The sequence below is a fragment of the Dromaius novaehollandiae genome, chromosome 2, assembly GCF_036370855.1.
Source record: "Dromaius novaehollandiae isolate bDroNov1 chromosome 2, bDroNov1.hap1, whole genome shotgun sequence".
In the NCBI taxonomy this organism is placed as follows: domain Eukaryota; kingdom Metazoa; phylum Chordata; class Aves; order Casuariiformes; family Dromaiidae; genus Dromaius; species Dromaius novaehollandiae.
In genome coordinates this window covers 142,866,438-142,882,321 of record NC_088099.1, presented here as the reverse complement: position 1 = coordinate 142,882,321, position 15,884 = coordinate 142,866,438, and the positions used below count along the sequence as shown (strand labels likewise).

The 15,884-nt window shown below is 39.2% G+C and overlaps 1 protein-coding gene across 1 annotated transcript; it reads right to left on the bottom strand.

The window, feature by feature from the left end:
- Nucleotides 1-2,394: 2,394 nt before the first annotated feature.
- SLC25A32 (solute carrier family 25 member 32) lies at nt 2,395-15,859 on the bottom strand. Its single transcript, XM_026119572.2, has 7 exons — nt 15,588-15,859; nt 12,154-12,304; nt 10,979-11,064; nt 9,719-9,879; nt 4,758-4,871; nt 4,268-4,413; nt 2,395-2,552 (listed from the first exon to the last, which is right to left on the bottom strand). Exons 1-7 carry the CDS (start codon nt 15,763-15,765, stop codon nt 2,417-2,419), a joined length of 972 nt encoding a protein of 323 aa, XP_025975357.2. The 5' UTR covers nt 15,766-15,859; the 3' UTR covers nt 2,395-2,416.
- Between the last annotated feature and the right edge of the window lie 25 nt (nt 15,860-15,884).

Below are 15,884 nucleotides of genomic sequence, written 5' to 3'. Positions count from 1 at the left end.
TAACATTGATCATGCCACATCTCCTAGCTAGCAGCATTTTAAGTGTTCTCTTCCAAATACAAGTGATAGTACTCATTTTTTTTTAAAGCCTTACAAATTGTAAAGGGAAACAGAGTCATGTTTACATTACAAAACCAAATTTAAATTAATGGAATAAAAAACAAGTAGATAAAAAGCATGTATAACATGCAGAAACATAAGCTCTTTCCAGAAATTAAAAGGAAATGCATTACATCTGAGATAAGTAGTTTATTTCAACTATTTAATAATAAGGTACAGCTTTTTTTCTGAACAGGTTGTAAGACTGTCCCCAGGCTTCTCTCAGATTGCTAGCCCTAGTCTGCAGCTTTTTAAGGAGTGTTGGAGGAACACACCTGAAGCTAGGAGAGCGTTCAGGCTTTCCCCACCGCAAGCATGTGTGTGATACTGCTGCAATCCAGCAAATTATAGAGCTGGTGTTTGTCTACGAAAAACTGTCACTGTTTTCATTGGCTTGGACGATAGGTTTTAGGGTAGCTGAGCACAGACAAGTTACTGTGAGCTAAGCTATGCTGTGAATTTACAGGATGTCAGTTAACATACAGTAACTGATTATGCACATGCTTGTAGCCTGTCTTTGCATTTATCCTGGAGCATGAATAAACTGTCCTGGGCATAGAACATACTAACCCAGGGTAGTAAGTGCATAACTTCTGTTATCTGCTTATGATTTATTCGTATGTCAATAACATCACAATATATTTTGCATCTTGCATGGTAGAGTTCAACTCAATGTTCCATTAAATTCCTTTTATACACCTGAAGACACACAAAACCAAGTAAAAACTTTTAAGGCACAAGAAGTTGATGACTGTTAGGATTAGTGATCTACACAGTAATTTGCATGGTAAACTTTAAATTTGATCTTGAGCCAAATACACATGAAAGCTTTTATAATAAAAAAACAAGGTCAGCCATAATGGCCACATGCCATCTCAGATGAGATAACATAGTATATTGTCAAATGCATCTGATTAGGACGTGAGAAGGGAGAAGAAAGTGTAAGTTATTTAAAAAGTTAAGCATACAGAAAATGTATTGCATGCCAATAGTATCAGTTGAAACAAGCAAATGGATTGCTGAATGCAGGTTCAAAATATTGAGCAGCTCTTGTAGTTTTCTAAGTTTTAACCTACAAGTGAAAGCAATTCCCAAACCTCTGCTTAAAAGCCTTATTTCTGGTTTAGGTTAGCCTTCTATTAATCAGCAAACTTCTGCAAATGATTATTTGGGAGTCTTGCTGGATAGTATTCTTTGCTCCTTATGAAACTGATTGTTTCCCCCTGCTTGTTGTTAATCTTTGCTAAGTTCTTTCCTCTTCAGTTAAGTGATACTTTTTACATGCTTCTTAATACCTTCATGCTAACAGGAGAAGGCAGATGTTCTAGCTAGTAATGTATTTTCTTAACTCAAAAACCCCAAGATCTCAAAAAACTACATAGCCTTGACAGCAATTTTTGTCATGCAAGTAAACATAATTATTATTCAAATTCACTATGAGATGCATTTTTTTAGACTACCTATTTTTTCAAAGAATATTATTGAAAATAAGCAGTCATCTTTGTTTTTTTTTAAAGTGCCTTGAAAACTGCAACATTATTTACATGATTACTAAAAAAAAAAAATCTAATTTTTCTTATGTAACCTTTTAATATTATTTGGTCAGACAGATTAGTGATGGAGACAGAATCTCTTGCTCAGAGACATAGAGACAGACAGAGAAAGAGATAGAAAAGTAAGTGGCCAGTGATGTGCTCAACATAGACTTTGGTCTGGCATTAAAAATGAACAAGCCAAAAACCACACTGCAAGTCTGTCTTGGTAGCAGAAAAGAACTGGGTTTCATCAGATTGGCTATTATTCAAAAAAACAAGAAAGGACAGCTGACTGTTTACAAAACAATTTGAGTTTCCAAACTGCACCTCACTGAGGCATTTGCATTGGATGAGCAATCAGTTTGGAGAACTCCATATCCTAAATCTGACAAATTACACAGAGGTGGATTCAGAAGACTCCAGATACTGCTGTAAACAACTACATACACACTTGCTGCATGAGACTCAGATAAAGACACCGTATTTAAAGTTTCACAGATTCCAGAGTTGCTTTTATCTCAGTTTTCACTTCATCCAGTCACAGTGCTATTTCACAGTTGCAGACATTGTTTCAAGTAGACACTGCTGATTCAGAGAGGAGACAGGAATGGAGCAGGTACATTCAGCAAAAGAGATGTAAGCAGGTTTTCACTGTCTCTAGGTTCTCCCCTCAAAATACCAAATCAATTCAGTGTCCAAATAGACTGATGAACTAAATCTCTCGCAGATCATAAATATAAAAAAACAAAGGATAAATTCCTTCTGAACACAAGCTTGTACCTTTAATTATTCTCTTTTCTAAAACCAAGTAAAAAGCTAGATACATTTTCATACACTACGAAGGTAATACAGCAGGCAGGAGTCACTCTGATCACATTGGGAACAATTCCTTTGTAAAATCCATGAATTCCTTCTCTCCTTTAAAGAAACAGAAAAGCATTTACTTTTAATGTATTCTAATAGAAATGAGACATAAAACAAGGTATGGTGTCTCTCTCTCTCTCTCTCTCTCTCTCCCCCCCCCCCTTTCCCTCTCTCTCTTCCTCCCTCCCTCCCAGAGAGGCATTTCAGGTTAGGAATAATGATGTCAAAATTATTTTATACAAAATGTTTAAAAAGATGTAATATATCAATTCTTAGGCCACCATTTTCTCTTCTGAACAAACAATAGGATATTGTATATGAGTAATTTAGCCTGGACTTCGGGGTTTTTTGGTATTTTCTAAGTTGGAGGCAATTCAGTATCCTTCTTCAGGCAACAAGAAGTGGTTAAAATAAATTAAATTTCTGCAGCCTGTTCCAAAAAGCATTTACATATTTAATCTCACTGAAGTCAACTGGGATGAAATGATCTGTGATTCTGGGTTGTGTAACAAGTGAGCTGAGGGTCAATACAACTAGGATAAGTCAGCTGCAGAAGTTAGCATTCATTTTTAGAGAATTAGAGCGACTCCTCCAGGCTTCTGATTCCCTTGGCTAATAAGTGAGACTCCAACTCCTCCCAATTTGAATCACAATATTCATGTTAGTTAGGGCTACTTAACACTTAAAAAGTTTCAAAGACTTCCGTTTTCAGCTCCCCATTTCCCAGCTTCATAGGAGTCTATGACACCTGGAGTGATGATTATGTTCAAGGCAGGTCTTGGAAACTGCTTGGGTGTGGTTTATACTATATACTACCCTCCTCAGTGCTCTAGGTTGCATTTGTTTCATATGAATACAGTACTGGGCCCAGACTGGTTGCATGTATTCATGCTGTACCAGAACTGATGACCCTTCCTACAGACCACAGCACTGAAGTGCACAGTGCTGAGACATCAAAGATATTTTCACTAAGAGCTGGCTTCAGCCAAAACGTTTGTACTGCCTCTGAGCCTGAGCTGGCCCTGGGACAACATAGCCTCATTTATGTGGCACCTCTTAATATCCCAGGAAGTAGCTGACTCCCTTTGTGTCTTGCAGAGTAAGTTTCAATCCAGAAATGCTGTTCAGCACAAGATGAGTACTGGTTGCATGCTGCAAGGGCGGCCAACCTTAGCAACTAGTTTTCTGCATTAAAACCTTCACATGCCTTGTGAAGCTGAAGAAAGATGGTTTGGGAGAAGATACACACAGCTGTGAGAAAACAGTTTTCTAAACATCCTACGGGAAGCTGGGACTAGACTAGAAATGCAGCTGGGCCGCAGGATAACCCAGGGACATTGGTATGAACAGCTCTGGCTAGCTCACTTCCTCCTGCCAGGAGTCTGGAACAACCACAACTCCCAGCAACACAGCCCTCCCATCATATGTGATAATCTAAAGCACGCAAGTGAGATTTCTCTGTTTAAGAGCCCCAAAATGGCCACTCGGTATTATTTTTTAACCTTGCTAATCTGTAAGAGAAATTCGTTGGGGAAGGGAGGAAAGAGGCAGAATAAACAACAGAAGTCTGCAGGCTAGCACAGACCCTCACCTGTCCTGCTTTGTCCTTAGATTACAGCTTTTAGTGGCATCCTGCTCAGTATGACTTTGTACAGCTAACACTTTATTTGCTCTGAGCTGCAGCATAGAAGCCAGTAAATATGGTTTTGATTCTGTAAGATAGTGCTATTTTCCCAGATGTTTCCCAGATTTTAATTCTGCATGCCTACCTCCACGTCCTGCAGATCACATCAAATATGCCAGAGTATGTATTATGCTGATCTTGAAGACGAGCTCGTACAACTTGATAGGGATACGTTGCTGACACAGCAAATATTTTGGATACAGCTGCCATTGTTATATATTCCACAGTGTTCTAAAAGCAATAAAAATTAAAGAGCTTTGTATGATTTAAATTAGCCAATTTCCCAGAATTTTATTTGATTTTTGTAATTTGAATTAAACAATACTTTAGATTTTTTTCCCCTTTAAAATACACACATTTCAAAAAATGGCAAGTTTTACCAAAAACTAGGACTAGCCAGTCGCTGATTACTTGTACCAAAAAAGTGAAAAAGCTGGATATGTTCTTCTTTTATTTACTCACTCCAATTAACCTATCAATACTTTGTAAACTTAGCTTTTCTGTGACCTACACAAATGTAATAAATTTTCACCCGTTCACAGGCCACAATACATTTTCATTCTCAGTAGTCTTACCAGTTTTGTATCTGATGGTCTGTTCCTATACTTGTTGTATCTCAGTTTCAAGTCCTCATATGCCATGAACTGAAGTGCTCCATGCGAAGTTCCAAACAGACCAGGCACAAATCCCTAAAAAAAGGAATAAAACATGGTTAAACAGCACTCCACAAAAAGCTGTACAACTTGCTAGAGCTCAGTTTACACATGCACGCACACAGACACTATTCCTTTACAAATTGTGACTGCACAATTGTTACTGTGCAGAATAACTCAAAACCCATGAGGGTTGGTTTTCTTATGGTAAGCATCTCACAAAAGTGTAATAAATGCTACTCAGCTCCACATGGCTTACAGACTAAGGCACCTAACAAGCAAGCAAGATAAAATCAGTGGCCTAGGGACTCCACCTAACAAAGCACAAGTGTAGGTCTTAAACAGCTGGATGGCATGGATCAGGACCGTAAGAATACAATCAAGTTATGTTCCTGTAAATCTGCTTGCAGGGACTGGGCCCAAGCCCATTTATTTCCCACCTGAGACTGATATGTCAACTACTGAAGCTAATGCGTCAGGTGAGGATGGCCATCAGGAGCAGAGGTACAGAAAACTCTTGTGAACAAGTCTTGGAGCTAAATATGCCTGTGTATGTGTATACACCTACACACACACACATTTGTACAGTGGAAAGTTGAAGGGCACAGATGCAAAGCTAATCTCCTATAATGACTAAATGTATGTATGATTTACTTTAAATAAATCTAAGACTTGGACTGGTTGGGAGCATTCCTCACCCTGCTCAAAGCATGTTCCAGGGCAGCCCAACAGAGGTGACTTTAACTGCAAGAACAAAGCTGTAACAAATCAATCTGGGAAATGTTCCCCATTTGTAAGAGGCAATAATGGACAGTAAGAGCATAATAGGAAAACATAAAGAAACCTTTTCTCTCAGAAGAAGTTGAGTGAAGGGGGAAAAAGAAGTATTCTCTGAATTCTCTCTACAAGAAAAAAAGGCAGGAGTTGCTGAACATTAACTGACAGCTGCATAGGTTCTGAGAAGCACTAGTTTTCTTTTTGCAGAATTGATCACTCACACTGGAAAAGTACAAATAAAAGGGGAATTAATCATCTTGGCTGCAAACGGACTTACAGCAGCCAAAAGCTTGCTGAAAACTGCTGCAGAGCAGCAATTATAAAGCAGTAAGTGATCAAAATGTGGGAAAAAGGACTAAAGAACCAACATTTCTCAGAAATCACTGGTACTGAGCAGTTTTACCAGTTTTCACATGGTGAACTTTGTTTTGTGATCCATTCATGTATCAGAGATTCAGGAGACAGAGGAATAAAGAGATGTATCCAGACATAAAATTCTGTATCAGACTAAATCAGAAGCTTGGAAGGTTGAATACATACAGATCAATATACTACTAAGAGCCTACAGATGAAGAAAAGGCATCCTGGTCCATTTGCATTTCTAATGTATAACAGGACAAAAAGATGAATTACTTCATGAACTCCTAACTTGCAGAAAGAAATAAAACAAGAGGGATGGAAGTTGCACAAAGCTTCTAGCACTTCAGAGATTAGCTTTCTGAAAGTTACAGATTTGTTAAATGCAAGGTGTAACACTCATTGAGAAAGGGTTTTCTAGGTCTTCTCTTTAATAAATGAGGATGAATTTGTTATTACAGTAGAAAATAATGGTCATGAACTGATCAGTGATCACAAACTGATGAAATGTGTTAGGGGCTAGCTAGAGTCCCAGTTTGCAATCAACAACGTAGAAGAAGCAGCTTCCCCAAATGAGGACAAATGGAATTAAACCAATTGTCTGTATTTTGTCAACTGCGAGCATAATGTTAGAATTTTGTAAAGTTTGAAGTCAAAGGGCCATAGTAGAGAGAAAGGACAACTTTGTTTTTCAACCAGCAAATCCTGGTTCAAAAAGAAAATTAAACCAGCAACAAATATAAAAATAGAAATGAAGGAAGGGAAAAGAAAAATTATGGAAGATCTGGGTCAATATGAACCATGAACAGTATGAAATTTATGTATAGTGATGGCAGTGAAAATCTTCACAAACATATGTCTATGATTACACAGTAAAAGTGTTAAAGGTACATGAAATAATTGCTCTTTACTTGGAAAGAACTAGGATGATGTACTGATATCATAGGAGAATGATGTCATATTTTTCCCACTAGCAAGAGAGGAATGTTAAACAACACTTATGAGTGCTAAATACTTAAATTTAAGCCAGCAGATTTGGATAACTTGCACCCAAGAGTCCAAAAAAAATCTACTGATGAGATTTGCTAACTGAATACCAGCATTAGATTGTACTGCTGGGGAAAATTTCCAAAGACTGAAGGATTTCTAATGTTTGGCCATTATTAAAAGGGACAAAAATGGCTGACAGTTGCTTGGGTCATCCATCAGCCCTAAGCAAATTAGGAGCTGACCTAGACTTCTATTAATCAAGCAAAAAGGAGGAATTCAGTCAATGTGTTCTTACAGAAAAACATTCAAAACAAAACTGATTTCTTTTCAGTACTGAAAGTATCTGGCTGAGGAAGAGTCCTTGAAACCACTCAATTCCCATTCAATTTTCTTATTCTTACACGTTTACCACAAATATCTTTCTTGCCACAAAGACAGATGAAATTACCATTCTTCATCTTCTATAAGAACCTAAAGAGAAGATCAATTTTTAAATCATTTTGCTTTATATACTTCCCACTATTTTTTATTTTAATATTCTCAATGTATCTTTAGAACATTTATGCCATAAGGACTTAACAGCATCAATCTTTGCTCAGAGAAGCTCTGCTGGATCCTCTTTTGGAGGATTACAGCCTTATTTTTTTGAGTTTCTATATAATGCAGAATCCTCAAACAATGGACAAAATTAAATATATAATTAGAGACAGAAATGCTACAGTGTACAATTGTTGCTTCCACATCATCACTGAAACAGAATAAAGCTAAAGATAAAAATACAGATGCATAGAGGCCAGAAAGAAGGTTAGTTACCTTCTTGAGGTTTTAGTAGTCAACCACTCCATACAACACAGCTAATCATTTCCCAAGAGCTCTGAAATATTTTTCATTTTTCCTGAAGTTCCAACTCCTACAGTCTTACGATTATTTCATAGTGTTTGGGCTATCCTGCCTTATACTTAAACCAAGAGAAACATTCAGCATTCTTAATACAATGGTGACAGCATGACATTCAACTTCATGAGGCAAAATAATTTTGAGAGCTCAAGTCTCCAACAGGTCTGACTAATAGGTGTATTCAAACGACATACGAATAGCTCAGAACAGTAAAGGCTTCTCATGCAACAGAGTGCAAGACATGATTCTGCTCCTAAAGGAATGAAATAGCTTGGACACAAATCTTGGTTTTGGAAGGCTAATCTCAAATTGACCAGAAAGGCACTACTTCCAGATTTTATTTCCAACCTGTAGTGGTATTCTCCCAGGCTTCCTTATTTGCTGTAAGAACTCTACCTGAAACCAAGATTACAAGGAAAAAGATAACATTCATGTGCAGTAGAAGTCCTGCAACTCATGATGATTAACAAAACTCCAGCCCTCAAATTTCAAACACAGTAAGGAGAAAAAAACCCAACCCCCCCAAAAAACAGAACACAGCAAAAGAGAATGGAGGAAGGTTACAGTGAGGACAAGTCAAAGAGGCACCTGCAGAAGTGCTTTTTTCCCCACAGTTTAGAAAACATGGAGAGGATCCTGATGTCAGATGAAAGTTGCTCGGTGTGGATAGTTACGTAGGTCACTCAGGACATATCTAGGTAATCTGCCTTTCAGAACTGCTATTTCAGCAAGTAATTTGCTCTTTCAAAGGAATTACCCAGTTTAGCTCCTCACTTGCAGATTAATGCTACAAAGAAGTGTCTGGTGCCAAAGGCAACACATACTAAATGCATGAAAAATCTGAAAAATAACTCAATGGAAAAACATCTTAAATCCTAACAGAGGCAAGAAATTAGAACTTATCTATGTGGAACAGAGCAGACATCCAGGCAGGCAAGCCAGAAATCCTGACAAGTTCAACTTAGGAATAAGTAAAGTATCTTGTTCCTAGTGTCAGAAGTTGGCATTCATTGACATGTGGCATACTAGTCTTTCAGCACAGAAAGGATTATATTTTTCTCAGCGAAAAAAATAAGTTCACGTTCAGTAATCAGGACAATTCCTAAGAGACAGTGTTCTTGCTCTGTAGCATTACTTGCAGGAGAAGAGCCAGACTGAACTAAAACAGATTTCTTCATGCCTTCCAGGCACTGATGAATGTATCTTGATATCATGGCCTGAAGGAAGGGGGAGGCACAAAGAAGTCCAACTCCAGTTGCCATCTGTTTCCCTAAATTAAGGGGAGTAAAAAAAACAAAAAAACAAAAAACCCCCCACATATGTAGACCACATTTAGAGGTCTACAAAGTTTATGGATCTACAGATGACAGATTACAGATCTGAACAACTAGGGGGCAAATGAACAGTTGTGAAACCACCCATTGTGGAAGAAAAAATTAACAGCTACGTTAGTCATATGTTTATGTTCCACAAGATATCAGAAAGACAGATATGGGATGAAATGGAAGAAAGCACTAGCAGCAAGATAGATTACACTCTTGCTGCCACGCTCATCCAAATCCTAATTTTAGGAAGACTCCAAAAAATTAAGAAGCAAATTGTAGTTTACTCTCATTTCAGCATTATCTCCCAACAGAAAATTGTTTAGCCATAAAGCTAACATTCTATTTTTTGGTGACTTCCTACATTTCAACACTCTAATTGCTTTTCTTATGATTCAGCCTTTTTGTAGGGAAGAAGACTCACAGAATAAAAATAAGTGAGCTTATACAAACAAGCAACTTGCAGTTTTTTGTAGACAAGTCTCTCAGCACTACAGAGTGGTGACAGCCAATCCTGGAATTCTTCTTAAATTGTATTACCTTATACAAGCCACGTATGCCCTCTTTCTTGTATATCTTCTTAAGAGCATCAAGCATTCCTTTGTACTGCCGCTTTGATGGATCAACACCAGCGTTATACTGTAACACAAGTCGAGTCTTTGTTACCCATATTGGGTTTGTAATACAGAGGGTCATGGCTCCTGAGAACAGATGGAAGTTAGACTGATTGTTACGCCAACTCTAAAGCTTGTTCCAGCTTGCTCAGTTCAATGCACCATGGGCTTCTACAATGACAAAACTACTCATCCTAAAAGAGTACTCATATTACTTAAAACAGGCAAAGTTTAGGCACACCATTGTTCTCTCTCTCTCTCTCCTGCCTTCAAAGTTCACAACCAAGTCCAACCTACTAGTTGGACTAGTGGAGTCCATCCCCTTGTTTGCATCACCTTTCCACAGTCAACAGTGTAATCTGTACTAGACAGGAAACTAAGTAACTTCATAATGTGCTCTGATTATCTCAATTAGTATCCTCATATATAATTTTTCAAAATTTAACAGACACCTTGGTCATGACAAATGTGCTTAATTATAATGCCAGGATAATACAAGCAACTTGTAGCTTTATAAATTATTAAAAATACAATAGTAAAACAACTCATTACTATTTTCACACCAAACAACATGCTTTATTTTCAACAATAAAATGCTAGAGTATCCTAATAAAAAGTCTTCTCAATTGCCTAGATTAGTAAGTATGAAACAGAAGCATATACAGGAACATATGTTAGAAACAAAGTAGTAGAAGTCATGTTGATTAAAAAAATGTATTTTTATTTTGGATCTATAGTTTCTAAGAAAACTTGGAGCTTAAATTAAAAGATTTTCAAAGACCAATGAGCAATTCAGTTATTTTACTAACTTCAACAGGCCTTCTCTTTTCCAAGTCTAAGTGTTTAACATGTAATAGGCTAACAAGCTGATAAAAAGCTGATAATAACAGTTACATAGCTTATGCTTTGGGACTCAAAGTAGTACTACATACAGAAAACACACAAAATAAAAAAATCGAGCTCAAAAAGTATTTTAACAACTGCTAATTCTGAACAAAACTGCAGAGCACAGACATCCATCCATTCATCTTAAACATAATTTATTTACAGACAGTACATGATTGTATTTGGACTGAAACACTTGCACTTGCCACCTGTAAGAAAAAGCAGCACTGACAGACAAAGGCAAAGAGAAGCATATGGACAGGCTAGAAACAAACATTAATCTTCTTTGCATTTAACTCACCAGCCTCTGCAGCTGACACTAGGTGTTCGGTTGCACCTAGACTTTCCAGCTTCCCTTCCTTTTTGTAAGCTTTGATGGCATTATAACTGGAAAATGTGAAATATATTTTGGTAAAAGTAAAAATAAATGTACATCACTAAAAAACAACCCCCACATAAAATTCACTTAAGATCTGATCAGGAAAAACATTAGACATCACTCAACCTTGCAAACCAGATGTATAAACAAAGTATCTTTGTTTACTTGATTAATTGACTACCGAACAGTTAATTCTTTAAAGTGAACTACAGTAATACAAATTTAAATAAAGTTTTACTCTCAGTAACAATGTTACTACATCTTGAAACAGTTACCTGATGTCAAGAATTAACTTTAAAGAAACTGATTAGATAGTCCCCCTTTTATTAAACAAACAGTGACAGCTATCTATTTTGTAGCTCAGAAATACACCGAGTTTTCTCTCGAGTCAGTTTCCAGTCTTGCCATCTGCTTTGTGGATTGAGAAGTAGTCAATAGGAGCTGAACAATGATCTACAGCGAAGCTTGAGGAATAAAGTCCAGCAGTAACAGAGTCCAGACAACTGATGAGTGAGCTTTGTACAGGCATACCAAATAACCATTCCCTAAAATGTTTTAATTAATTGGGGACAGCAGGAAATCAGGTCACAGTTATACAGCTAAGAAAGTGGAAAAGATTGAATATCAAAAAAAAAGAAACAAAAAACCCTCAGCCTTTACAAGCAAAGCATATCAATTCAGAAAAAATGAAGACACTCAGGGGCACTAGAATTACTGAACATCAGTTAAACATTTAGCTTTAGCAGACAACTTTTTAATCTTTAATTTTTATCATCTTTCATAGCTTAGGTTCTTATTTTTCATAAGCTTTTAAGCACAGTTTATCACCACTTTTAGAAGATTCTTCAAGAGTGATGTCACAATCTCCCAAATTACTTAGTACTTCTGAAGCATCATAGCCACGCGCTGTGCTTGAGAAAGTAACGAGTCTCTGCCTCAGGTTGCTTACATTCTAATAGACTTGGACTTCCCAGGAGAATCACAAGTTTGTAAGTCATTTAGCACATTTTTATACCCTCTTCACCCCCCGAAAAAGAGGCAGTCTATATCTGAGGATTAATTACACAGGACATGAAACATTCTACAGTTCTACTTACAAGAAAAAGTAAAGTCCCCAGGAAGCCCCAGCTCCCCACATGTTCGGGGTTACCCCTTGATACAAGCCTCGCAGTCCTTCATGCTTCCAGACAGTGGTCATACAGTGGAGAATCCCATTGTATTTTGGCCTCAGCTCCAATCCATCACTTACTATGCAACAGAGAGATTATATCAAAAAAGGTTTCAGAAAGCACGAAGTTCAGCTGTCTAAGAGCCACCATGTAAGTACATGGCCTCCAAACAAACCTACAGTGCACATGCAAACCTAACTAATTAGCTGTATTTTAAAGGTATGCACGAGTTAAGGTTTAGAGCTTCAACAGGAGTCTACAGTTCAAGATCAAGATCAAAAAAAACCAGAAAACAAAAAAACGAAAGAAAACAGAACTCAGGTCTGCAAGAGAAAGTCTCTATAAATCTGACAAAATTAATACGCATTTTTGGTGAACAGCAGCTTTGACCTTAAAGTTTTCTGCCTTTTCTTTTTAACACCGCAGCAATTTCATGTCATATTTCAAGTGATACTTGTGTGGTCTTCAGCAACACATTTCCATAAGGAGTTTGACTAAGCACCAAATAGCAACTCTTAAATCTTCTTCTTTTAAGTGTTCTAGGAAGATCTGAATATCTTCAACAAGTCATGTCTTACTGATTCCAAGCCTGTTTTTACCAAAACACTCAAAAGTTATTCCACCATAAATTCTTGTTTCTCCTTCTATAGTCATTGAATGGATTTTTAGGAAATCACACTTCTTAAACATGCACACATGTAACTGAACAGCTCTTTGTCCAAACATTCAGAAAATGTCACTGTTAACAAGACAAAATGTGCAAGTTTTTCTGAGAGATTTCACTTAGAACACAGGTGTTCAAGCAATTTAAAACATTAACTACTATGGCTCCTACCATAGCAGCAAGATGGTTACCTACAGCACGCATGATACAGGGCATGGTGAGAGGACAAGAGGCAACAGACACATGTTGGAATACAGGAAATTCTGACTAGACCTAATGACTAACTTTTCCCTCCATGAATGTTATCAAATATTGGAACTGGTCACCCTGGGAGGTAACTCTGGAGCTACTTAAAACTCAACTAGACAAGAGCCTGAGCAACCTGATCTAAGCATACGTGCTATGAGCAGGGGTTGAATTCCACAGCTCCCCTTCAACCTAAAATATTCTACTATGCTAATAACTTATCAGGAGCTTTCATTCCTAATACAGACATAAGGCTAGACTGCAATTTTCCTGAGGATTAATCTCAAAGTTTTATAGTCAGCATAGCTTTTGTGTCCCCATTAAGTTCAATTCTGACAGTCAAAAATTTCCAGATGTTTCTGTTTAATACTCTATTCATTACTCATTCTCCCTTGGACTTTGTGTACAATACTGTATGTTGTGACAGATTCCAGCACTAAAGACAAAATGCTTTTTCTGGGCATATTTTAACAAAGCATCAATATCTTGCTAACCACTCCAAACCAGAACACAAATTGAATTCCATTTTCATTCTTGAATAAGCAGCATTAGTCCTCTCCCAGGTTTTTACCACCCTGCTATTAAATCTGGTTTAGAAAGACACCAAAAAAGGTGGGAAATCAAAGATTTGAATGTAACACTGTCTGGTATGACGCTGCTGAGAATCTTCACAGTGTTGATTTCTGATGTCAGCCTTTACTTCCTGGTTGAAGACAAAGCATGGAAAATGTTATTTTCAACCCAGACAAGCATGTGAAATTATCCCTGTCATTCCCTCTATGCAGCCTGATCAAAAAGCTATCTAAAGATAAGGCAGAATAAATGTAATACTGGAATATTAGCTAATAACTTAGGGATAGTTCAAACAACTATCCCTGTGATAGCCACCAGGAATGGGAAAGACTGTTAACTACAACTCATATGGAGCTGGGAGAAAGTGCCTAAATGATATTTAAACTCAAAAGATATCAGCATGTTACTCCCTCCCATGACAAAAGATACATTCTTGGGCTATTAAAAAACAACACACAAGCCATTCTGTTAAAAGATGGAGTTCAGATCTCAGTGATTTGGAACAGACTTTTGTAGAAAATCTATGAGCCTTGGATGAGTCCAACCAAAACTTAACAGATTGAAATCAAGAACTAAAGTGAAACAATCATACAGAATCATAGAATAATTTAGGCTGGAAGAGACCTCCAGAAGTCATCTGATCCAACCCTCTGCTCAAAACAGGCCTAATTAGATCAGGATGTTCAGGGATATGTCCAGTCAACTCTTGACCGTTTCCAAGGTTGGAGAGACTACAACCTCTCTGGATAATCTCTTCCACTATTTGATCACCCACACAGTAAAAACACTGTTTTCCCAACATCTAATTGGAGTTTCCCATGTTCCAACTTGTGTCCGTTGCGTCTTGTCCTATTGCTGAGCATTGCCAAGAAGAATCCAACTCTCAACTTCTCAACGTCCTCCAATTAGGTAGTCATAGACAGCAATAATGTCTCCCCTCAGCTGCCTCCTTCTTAAGCCTGAACTGATCCAGTTCTCTCCGCCTCTCCTTGTATGTCATATGCTATAGCTCCCTGACTAGCTTGGTGGCCTCTGCTGGACTTAGCCCAGTATATCAATGTCTTCCTTGTACTGGGGAACCCAAAACTGTAAACAGGACTTCAGATGTGGTCTCACAAGTGCCAAATAGAGGAGAAGGATCATTTCTGCTAGTTACACTCTTAACAGACCAGAGTGTGCCCCCAAGAGACACAAGAAAGTGTTTAAATCCCAGTTTTGGATTGATCTGATCAGATAACAGAGCCTAGAGGTAACAGCACATTTTGTAGTCTCTGAGAACAACACAAAAGCTTTGCCTTAAGATGGAAGACAAGTGAACCTGAAACTATCCCTTTTGGCCTACTGCCTGACCATTCTAACTTGTGTGGCTACCTGCCCAAAAGCCTGTCATTATGCAACTACAGACTTCTGACTGGCAAAAATTCGCAGCCACAGAAATCTCATCTGGATTTACTCCCCCTCTCCTACCTCCCAAAAGACAGTTTGTGGGTCACTGGCTTAGAAACATCATGTGTAACGATATTAGTAAAACTTTAGCACAGCGTATTGTTTTATATTTGTAGCCGACAGCATTAAGGGCAAGCTCCGAGAAAAGCCGAGCTGTGAGGCTTCGGCGTGACTGCACACTCGGCCTCTCGCAGAGCCCACAGCAGACGCCTTGGCCCCACACAGGCGCGCTGCGCCCCCGGCCTGCAGGTCTCAGGCCCAGGGGCCGCAGCAGCTCCCGCCTCGCACACCGCGGCCCTTCCAGCGCGGGGCCTGCAGCCTCCCGGCCGAGGGCGCCCCGCCCGGCCGCGCAGGCCCGGCGGCCTCACCGGGGCGGCGCAGCCGGTGAGAGGGAAGCCGGGGGCGCGGGGCGGAACGGGCGGCACAGCCTCACCTGCGAAGCGGATCTTGACGAGGTCTAGCGGGTGCAGCACCAGGGTGGAGATGACGCCGCCGCTCAGCCCCGCCGCCAGGTTCTCCAGCCGCACGTGGCGGAAGAGGGAGCGCACGGGCGGCGCCGCCGGCGCCCCCACGGCGCACACGGGCCCCTGCGCGCCCGGCGCCGCGCTCATCGCCAACGGCTGCGGCGCGCGGCAGGGAGCGGGCCGCCCTCCCACCCGCCGCGGGCTGAGCGCCGCGCCTGCCCCGCTGCGCGCGCGCACGGGCGCCGCCGAGGGGACGAAGTCTCGCG

What these genes read in the sequence shown, in the direction of transcription:
- SLC25A32 (XM_026119572.2), bottom strand. Translation starts at nt 15,765, where the DNA reads ATGAGCGCGGCGCCGGGCGCGCAGGGGCCCGTGTGCGCCGTGGGGGCG. An exon ending in AGTGTCAGCTGCAGAGGCTG is followed by an intron (nt 9,880 to 10,978) that starts GTGAGTTAAATG and finishes ATCTGTTCTCAG; the next exon opens with GAGCCATGACCCTCTGTATT. An exon ending in GACCATCAGATACAAAACTG is followed by an intron (nt 4,414 to 4,757) that starts GTAAGACTACTG and finishes TATTGCTTTTAG; the next exon opens with AACACTGTGGAATATATAAC.